Genomic DNA, 10,079 nt, shown 5'->3' with positions numbered 1-10,079 from the left:
AAAAAAAAAAAACCTTTCTTTTGATTTTTTTTATTATATGAAGAACAACTAAAAAAATAAAAATAAAGGGTAAATTGGTCATTTTAAGTTCAAAATTGCCAGCTAGCAAATTCCGTAACGGAGGTAACGGCCATATGTACCAATCCTCGGTCGGATAAAGAGCCCCAGGTACCGTATTGATATTTTTTTAAGTTCAGGTACCAAAAGTTATAAGGAGGAAAAGTTCAGGTACCGTATGAACCATTTTCCCTAGTTTATATGTAATTTGTTAATTTTTTTTTCACCCTTAAGAACATAAGATCCTAGGTCCGCCACTGATCACATACACGAGCAAGACTATTTTATAAGATAATAGGTTCCACGGAATGCAACAAATTTGCAACAAATTTCTTGACCAAGGTTTAGAAGTTAGTAATAATTGAGATTGGAAATACACTTGCATCAACAATTACATCACCTATCAGTTAATGTGATCTATTTGGCATTATTCTCTATTATTTGATTGAGAGGTCTATAATCTTATCCTGTAGTAACTTTGATTTTGTTCGTCTGACTTTAACATCCTATGTCAAAAAATCACCGAACTTTCAGGTAACTCGCCTAAATCAGCAAACAAATACTCATCCTCATGTTCCAGCCTCGTTGGCACATCAACGTCCACATAGTCACTATGTCCTACGCAAATTGAACTTTCTAGTACAGTTGTCGTCCCCAGGTCATTGAACCAGCAGCCATAGTCGCCAAGCAACGCCTCTGAGTTGCCACTAAGCTCGAGGTCGACTTGGCTTGCGAAGGTTGTGAGCTCCTCACTAGGTGCAACCCTGTCGGGAAGTTCAGGTTCGGTGATGGGTGATGTTGCAGTTACAGGGGTGGTTAAGGCGGCGGGGTGGGATCCTTTGGTGGTGGGCATAGGGTGGTTGTGGTCACAAGCGTAGGTGATCATGAGCATTCTTGGGTCCGAACAGCTTCTCTCCACTTGTTTTCTCGCCGGACAAGCCTTGGAAAAACTACATCGATAGTATCCCCTGAAAAAGATCATCAAACCTAAATTAAGCTCATACACAACACAACTACAACAACAACAACAACAAAAATCCAGCAAATGAAGTACTCAATTAATTTCAAAATACATGCAATCCTCATTCTAAATCTTAGAGCGTGATTTTCACGAAATTTGGTTGGAGCCTGGATGGTCCCTACTCCAGTAGCAGGCTCATTCCGACGGCAAAAACAAGAAAATTGCATGCGCATTCATTTTTGCTCCAAGTCCACCACCAAATTCTCTTTTTTTTTTTTGTTACACCAAATTCTCTTAATTTACCATAATTGGTATATAATCTCCTCATCCTTCAATGTCCATAATTTCTTTGCCATAATTACGCATGAATCTCATGTCATCTATCACTCTATATTTCTCAAAACTGTTGTTTATGTAAGATACTCATTTGGCCCTAAAAATATAATTAGCACACTCATCTTAGTATACTATCTTAGTATACTCTAGGATACGATATTATAATATCATTGAATAATTATAAGATTAATGATTCAGATCAACAGTTTAATGACGTAATATGTGAAATCTTTACCGAAAAGAAATAAACAACATGTGAATTTGGTGCAATTGTTGGTGAAATTCTTAGGATGAAACTAAAGTAAAATATTTAAGGAGAAATTTCATTTTTTTTTTTTGTAGAAACTCAATACATTTTCATGCTGAGAAAATAAGTGGGAGGAACATTTTAAAGTTTCAAATTACCTGGGATATGGAGACCCTTTGATAGGTTTTTGGCCGTACTTCCTCCAAGTCCATGAATCGAAGGGTGGATATCCATCTCCTTTTCCCTTGGATCCTTCCACGTCGCCGATCGGAACCGACACAACCCTCTTCTGCACTCCCCTCCTATAACAGAACAACCAAACCACCTTAACGGTCATCAATTTCTCATAAAATAAAACCCCATAATTTTCTTTTATGCTTTCCCAAAGGAAAAAAAAAAAAACAAGAAGAATAAAAGCATACCTTCTCTTGGGTGATGGTGCAGTGGTCACCTTTGTCTCCTCACCGGAGGACGGCGAGTCCGGATCATTCTCTGAGATGGGTTCTGCATCATGTGGATCTCTAAAAACTGGGTTTCTGTAAAATTTAGGGTGCTCCTCCATGATCAAGAGTCTGACGATGAGGTTTTTCTAAAACCCTAGTTTTCAAAGGATTATAATCATGGGTTTGCTGTAAAACGAGGATAAAAAGTTTTCGGGTGAAGATAAAAGTTGGGAATGGGAGAGAGAAGAGTGAGGGAAATGGCTGGGGAGGTGTTTAATATCGTCATATTGATATTGGCAGATGGGCAGCTAAGTTGTTTATTAGGGACGTGCAAGCAAATAAGGACAATTATAGTAAAAAAATATTCAATGAGTAGTATAAACTAAAGTGTATGATAAGGTAAGAGAGAGTACATTATAAGGAATTATGGAATACTCAAATGATTGGATGGGATGGGACAACACACGGTCCAAAATCAAGTGGAGATTCTCTTCATTAATATTTCTGTTTTCAGATTCATGGATAATACATGTATATTTAAAAATAGATCCGGATCATGAGACACTATATTTTACACAACTTTTTACACATTTTGTTTGCTATTAGATTTAAAAACATTTAAGGGTCCGGATTTGTTGTTTGAATGATGTCAACACAAGACCAAGTGATGTGGAAAATGACATGACATTACATATTTTCAATCAAAAATTATAACACATTAAAATTTTCTTTATTAAAAGAAAAAAAAAACAAAATTAAAATTTGGGGAATACTTTTTCTTATCAGAAACTATACATGGCCAAAAGAAAAGAAGAAGAAGATGAATAGCAGAAGAACAAACGCCAAAAGAAAGAAAGAAAGAAAGAAAAAAGAAAAGAGAAAAAAGGAAGAGCATAAAATATAAACATGGCAATCATACATTCAAATTCCAATCATATCGATGTATGAACTAGGCAATCATACATGTTTCCCATGGCAATATAATTTCTTTTAAGTTCGATGAATAGCCCAGAAACGAAGGGTTCCTCCTCTTGAATGTATTTCCTTTGTATCAAACTATCGATTTATCAATTCGAACTAGGCTTCATTCAATACATTCGAGTTCAAATTGATATTCACGTTGTTGTGTTCCTCCACTATATGTCTATATATTCTGTTTTTCCATGTGTAGAATTTGTATATGTTAATTGATTTTTTTATACCACTTGATTAAATTGCAATCGACCGTAATCATGTTTGGTGATTATAGAGCTATGAACCCTATTTCATACATAGTTCAGCATCCCTAGTTTCTGCTCTTTCTTTTTTCTTTCCTTCTTTTAGCGTTTGTCCTTCTGCTATTTTTATTTGTTTATTTTTTTTATCGCGCACAGTTCTCATAAGAACAGTATTCCCCAAATTTTGATTTGATTTTTTTTCTTTTAATAAAGAAAAGTTTACATTATTTTGATTGAAATATGTAATGCCATGTCATTTTTCACATCATTTGATGTTGTGTTGACATCATTCAAACAACAAATCTAGATCTTTTAAATTTAATGGCTCACAAGATGTGTAAAAAGTTGTGTAAAATATGATGTCCCATGATCCGGACCCTTTAAAAATTCACAAATTAAATTGCTTTGTTTCACGTGAATGCATTAGTTATTTTTTTAATTAGGCTTTTTTTTTTTTTTTTTTGAATAGGGGGTTTGGAACCCAGCCTAGCTGAGAGGCTCAGCCCCACGTCCAGTTCCGTTATTTATATTAATAGTCGGCATCAGAGGGGACATAAAACCTGAACTCCTAGCCACATAATACATATGATACATATCCTCGTAGATAACATCCTGAATAATTACAGGTGTCTCATCTAACTATATAGAATCAATCCTACCTACATTAGCAAGGTGAGCTAAATGATTAGCGACACCATTTGCTTCCCTGAAAACATGTCGAATATGGACATGCAAGAGGAAAAACAGACAAATTAATTATAAATCATATTAATTAGCTTAATTCTAACTCAATTTTCAATGATTAAATGTCTATTTACTAAAATTTGAGTTACACTAACCTCACTTACCCAAATATTTTATAAGATTACCCACATACTCAATACATTACATATTTTTTGCTCTAATACCCAATTAAGTTTTTTTTTTGTAATTATTTTTTGTTTATTTTTGAGACAATTTTGCCCTCTCTCCCTTTGTCACTTAAAGAGAGAGAAGTCATTGGAGACTTCGTCAAACTCCGGTCACCGGTCAACTGTCGCGGGACTCCGAAGAGGTCACTGGACACTTTTATTGCCCCCCAATAAAAGATTTTGAATTGATGTAATCTCTTCATCTTCTTCCTCAATCAAAGTTTTATTAAATTAGATAGAGCCTTCCCTCCAATAAACTTTTATTAGCCCCAATAAAACCCAATAAATTTTTATTTCTTTCCAATAAAAGTTTATTGGGGGAAAATGGACTAATCTCCCTAAAATAAGTCAAATAAAACTTTGATTGAGAAAGAAAATGAGGAGATTACATGCATCAATTATTATGATTTAAATAGTAGGGTTTTTGTCTATTTACCCCATTTTTAGAGATTTTTTTCCCACTTACCCCATTAAGTTTTTTTAATTCTCTCTTACCCAAAACACTCTAAGGAGATCTTCCCTAATACCCCATTAAGATTTTTTTTTGTTTTTTAATTTTTTTTAATACCATTTTACCGTTACCCCTTTGTTACTTATAGAGAGAGAAAATGGAAGAGAGAGAAACCATGGGAGACTTCGCCGGAATCCGGTCAACGTTCGCCGGATTCCGGTTACCTGCCGCCGGAGTCCGGTCACCGGCTACCGCCCACCGGAATTTGCTGAAAATCTCACCGGAAAGTTTTTTTTGCACCCAATAGACATCTATTGCCCCATAATAGAGGGGCAATAGAGGTCTATTGCCCCCCAATATACGTCTATTGCCCCAATAGTCTATTGCCCCCTAATAGACGTCTATTGCCCCCCAATAGAACTTTCAGTAGCCGGAATAGGAACTAATCTTCCTAAAATTAGACAGATAAAACTTTGATTAAAGAAAATAACGAAGAAATTATATCAATTTTAAAACGTCTATTGGGGCAATAGACGTCTATTGCCCCCAAATAGACGTTTCGATTACCGAAATGAGAATTAATTTTTCTAAAATTACACAAATATAACTTTGATTAAAGAAAAAAAAAAGGAGATTACATCAATTCAAAACGTCTATTGCCCCCCAATAGACGTCTATTGCCCCCAAATAGCCCTTAATTACCTCCGATAAAACTTCTTTTTTTTTCTTTTTTCTTTCCTTCTGGGCCTTCTGCCCCATTTTACCAAAAAAAAAAAGAAGAGTTCGACCGGTTCCTCCTCCTCCGGCTACCCCACCTTCAGCAATGAGATCCAAGCTACCCATTTTCACACAAACACGGTCATCATGAAATCGCTAGCTATACAAGGAGTTTACACGGAGGTCATGCATGTTTCAAAGCTATACAAATGCTGTTTTGTTTACACGGAGGTCATGAACCAATTGAAACCGTCAAAATCGAAAACCAAAATTGAATGCCGTAATTGGTCCACCTGTGGAAAACTTCGGCGACGGTGGCCTCATATCGAGTCTGCCGTTCGGGATTGCCGTCAGATCCGACCAACACCGTCCCCAAACTCGCCAGCAAGCTCCGCATCCTCGACAGCGACGACGCCTCCGGTGACTGGTACCAATTCAAACCGGCGCAAAAGATTTGACCGTGATACGCAACGATCGCTTTAGATCCAGGTGACGACGTCTTGATCTCTACCGTCGCGTGCCTATCTTTGGTCTTCTCCGGCAGTCCTCTGTTGCTCCCCGTCGTCCGCCTGCAGAAGAAGGCACCGGCAGTCAGAGAGAGAGAGAGAGAGAGAGAGCGAGAGCGAGATAGAGTTGGTGTGCCATTTGTAATTTTTTAATTTTTCGGGGGTAGAATCGTCTTTTGAATCTGTAGTTGGGTTAGTGGGAATAGAATTCTATTGGTGGTGTAAGTGGGATACAATTAACCCATTTTGGTGTTAGTGGTCACAGACCCTAAAAAGTATTGGTTGATAACTTGATTGTTTACATAGTTAAGAATGATATAAAGAGGTTTGGCCCTACTGAACGAAAACTCCCCTATAGATATTTATTTTGTTCAGGGTGTTCGACACGTTTATCAAGAGGACTAAGCGGGACGTTACTTGTGTTTACGAGACTAAAAAAAGATTACAGAAGACAAGAGCGAGTTAGATTCGACAATGAGATGTAATTTCTCTTTATTAATTTTTTTTTTAATTCAAATGTTTTATTTAGGCCTCATCATTTAGCCCTTCGGCCCTAAGCCCGCCCGACCCTTGCATTAGGGCGGGCCGGCCCTACCCTTTCTCAAATAGGGTAGGGTAAGGGTCATGCAAATGAAGCCCGGCCCTACCCTACGGCCCGGCCCTAAAAGCCCTACCCGGCCCAACCCTAAATTTTATATATTATTTTTATTATTTTCTATTACATAGGCTTTGTTTTCTATTAGCGGTAAGGAGATCGCCTAGCAAGGGTATTAAGTGGCGGACGATTGTTAGAGTCTCATATCCAACGTATTTGCCCATTCGTCTATGAGGACCCATCATTGTGCGCTATGACGGCGCAATTGGCACATAAATGGCGCACTCAAATATGCGTAAGTACGAGATACTTGTACCCAGTCACTAGCTGTCACACCCCGATTTTTAAGTACAATTATAAACAAATAACAATCACAAATACTTCAGGCGTGATGGTTCAGACATCAATACGAACAACCCCACAATGTCAATACAGACTCATTCTTTAGAGTCTTATATTACCTTACACCAAGTTTACAAACTAAACTAAAAAGTAATTCAGTAAGTAAACAGCCCCACCCCACTCACTACACAGTGGAAGACTAACAAGTGCGTACAACAATTAAGTTCCAAAACTCATGACTGTAACGGCAATGGACCATAGCTCTACTACATTCACCCTAACCTGCAGGATAGACCCCTACACCATGGAATAGTGCACCGGGTTGAAATAACAAATCCGGTAAGCTTATGAAAGCTCGTGTGAGTAAACTCAAAACAACAAAGATGAAACACATGCTTAAATCATCTCAACCTAACAAAATCATTATACAATTATCACATAAACATCAAGTTCATATCATAACATATCATACTCACGTACGTTAACTCAATTTAAAACCCACATGCTCTGACTCTCAACTGATGCATTTAATTTAACAAAGGCTCAACTAAACAATTAAACTCAAGTAACGTTCTAAAACATTTCAAGTTACATTAATCCAAAATCATGCTCCTTTTATCTCTACCGAATAATTGTCACCTCAGTGACCTTTCAAAATCATTGAAATCTCAACAACCACTTCTCGAAAGAGTAAAGCACTTATGAATCAAAATCAAGTAAAAAGTAATCCCTGCATGTGAATCAAGGTTCGAAAAATCGCTAGGCACTAGTCGGGCTGTGGCCACGGGACTAGCGCCTAGGCGGTTTTTATTTTTTTTAATTTTTAACTTATTTTTATAACATATACCAATATATGTAGGGTTATATATATATATATATATATATATATATATATATATATATATATAGGCTTAAAAGGATAATACAAATACTTATTATAATTTATAAATAAGAATGTTCTTAAATAAATATTTTATTAACGGATACCAATGCAAGTCAAACATGACCTGATGGGCTCCGTAATCCTATTCAACACAAACTCAACAAAATTTACATGGACACCAGCAAAACCGTCTTGGAAGTTGGAACGACCAGTTCCTCTGCGACCAACTGGTGGTTCTTAATGGTCTGGAACGTTCAAATAGAACATTCAAAACCGACAGATTGCATCAGACAAAATGTATCGACATCCACCGTCTGGGCATTCAAAGAAAACTCAGAGAGCTCGTCAAGATCTACGCCGTTATTCACTGTAGCTTCAGATTTGCCGGCCTCTCTGGAAAACACCCAACGCCTACCTACAGCCGCCTAGGCCGTTCAGACACCCGCTTAGGCCGCCCATAACAATGTGAGATTTACTCACCTCCATATCCTGCTACGTCTTCACACAAAAACCAAGACAAGCACAAAATCATCCAAACTCCGCTCACGCAATTCCATCAATCACCTAATCACATCAAGGTCACACTTAATACAACACAAAACACACAATCAATTTAAATTCGAAACACATGAACTATAAATCGAATAATACGTCAATCGAGGCAAAACTTCGTCTGAGACCACCAAAGTCTCCGGAACACTCCTACGGTCAAAACAATCAAAACCACAAGTCGATTGGACGGCCTAATCCTCACAGATCGAAAACCGAAACGAATCGAAAACGCTAAAACCCTGACATTCTCATACGATTTCCAAAAATTACAAACCATATATCAAAATGCTCGTATCGACGAGCAGATCGAAAATAGAAATAGAAACTGTCCCTGAGGTGGTCGGAAGTCGCTGGAAAACGCCGCCACAGACAGTGGCAGCACAGCCGTCCAACTCCAAATTGGGCGGCGAGACCTATGCCAAAATCTTCCTCTCAACATGTACAACAACATTCACAACTAGCACAAAGTCTGAATCGAAGCCATAGGGCCGGAATTTACCTCGAAATATCTGAAACTCGATGAACCCTAAAATCCCAATCTTCAAAATTCGACCTCCACACTTTGAATCATTGCAAACCACCTTGGGGAAAAGCTTCTACGTCCTTTGGGCTCCAAATGCCCTCAAGAATCACCGCCTATGGTGACCGGAATCAGAAGTTCCGATCTGGGTCCGATGCTGCGCCGCCGCAGATGTTCCTCGCCTTGATGCACCTTCCACAGCTCGAATCGAGCGATGATACACCCACAGGCGTGTAGAGGAGAACGAGACGAAGAAAACCCAAGTTGTTTGACGTCCTATGGTGGCCGGACGACGAAGAAATTGAACGGCGAAGTAGAGAGGGTGACTCGGGCTCGGGGGGAGAGAAAGAGAGGCCGGGTTTCCAAAAAAGGAAACCTGTCCTTTTCTGCAATTTTTGGATTTTTTTGGGCTTTATACTAAAATGGAAGGTTTTTCCGAAAGCCATAACTTCTTCATATGAACTCCAATTTTCGCATTCCGCATGTCCACGAACTCGTATCGACTCACTCTACAATTTCCAAGAATGAAGTTTTCGGAGAAACCCAACGAATAAAAAGTCAAACCTTTGACCCCTCGAAAATAAAACGTTTCGAGTAATTATTCGTCCGAAACACTTTCGCTCCACCCTTGAACCACGAAATCGTCCCAACAATCAACTTAATAAATTCTGAAAAATCATCAGAGATTAATAATGAATTTATGGGGTATTACACTAGCTGTAACGCAGAGATAGATTGAGTGGCGGTTGGTCGTAGACGAATTAGCATAGTTGCATGCGATATTGCATCACCCCAAGCGGATATAGGGAAATTGGTGCGCATTACCAATGTCCAGACTACCGTCATAGTCATTTCTGCGAGACCATTTGGGTGTGTACATAGGAATATGATGTCCAACATTAGTCCTAGTGATATGCAATAATCATCGAAAGACTTCGATGTAAACTCTCTAGCATTGTCAAATCCAGTTGAATGAATAAGATGATCTAGGGAGTGAGCCCGTCTCCATATAATCTGTGCTAGGAGTGTAGTATAAGCAGCATTGCAAGTGGACAATGGCACAACACGTGACCAGTGTGTTTGCGTGTCAACCAATATCATGAAATATTTAAATGTCCGCAAGTTGGTTGAATCGGTCCACAGAATCCCCTCGGATTCTATGTAAGAACAGAATGAGTATTCTAGTATCCTTTGTATAGGACGGTCTTGGTCCTAATTTCCCTAAGGAACATGCTTTGTAGAATGAGCGAGAGGCCTTAAAAGCAACCAATGAGGATTTTGGTTGGGCCTAAGCGTCTGAAACGCTATTGGAAGCAAAGTTGGTGATTGCAACATCACTTG

At 38.4% G+C, this 10,079-nt stretch overlaps 1 protein-coding gene across 1 annotated transcript; it reads right to left on the bottom strand.

Moving 5' to 3' along the window:
- Positions 1-309: 309 nt before the first annotated feature.
- Positions 310-2,340, bottom strand: LOC133737500 (probable WRKY transcription factor 69). The gene is made up of 3 exons (XM_062165040.1): positions 2,024-2,340; positions 1,760-1,903; positions 310-1,025 (listed from the first exon to the last, which is right to left on the bottom strand). The coding sequence occupies exons 1-3, from the start codon at positions 2,161-2,163 to the stop codon at positions 569-571; spliced, it is 741 nt and encodes a 246-aa protein (XP_062021024.1). The 5' UTR covers positions 2,164-2,340; the 3' UTR covers positions 310-568.
- Positions 2,341-10,079: the final 7,739 nt, after the last annotated feature.

The sequence above is a fragment of the Rosa rugosa genome, chromosome 1, assembly GCF_958449725.1.
Source record: "Rosa rugosa chromosome 1, drRosRugo1.1, whole genome shotgun sequence".
Classification (NCBI taxonomy): Eukaryota; Viridiplantae; Streptophyta; class Magnoliopsida; order Rosales; family Rosaceae; genus Rosa; species Rosa rugosa.
Note: the sequence above shows the minus strand (reverse complement) of the source record. Positions and strands in the feature narration are given on the sequence as shown.

Bases quoted from the DNA above. Each gene is read 5' to 3' on its own strand.
- LOC133737500 (XM_062165040.1), bottom strand. From the start codon at position 2,163: ATGGAGGAGCACCCTAAATTTTACAGAAACCCAGTTTTTAGAGATCCA. The intron at 1,904-2,023 runs GTATGCTTTTAT...GTTCTGTTATAG, and splicing joins GCACCATCACCCAAGAGAAG to GAGGGGAGTGCAGAAGAGGG. The intron at 1,026-1,759 runs GTAATTTGAAAC...GATCTTTTTCAG, and splicing joins AAAGGGTCTCCATATCCCAG to GGGATACTATCGATGTAGTT.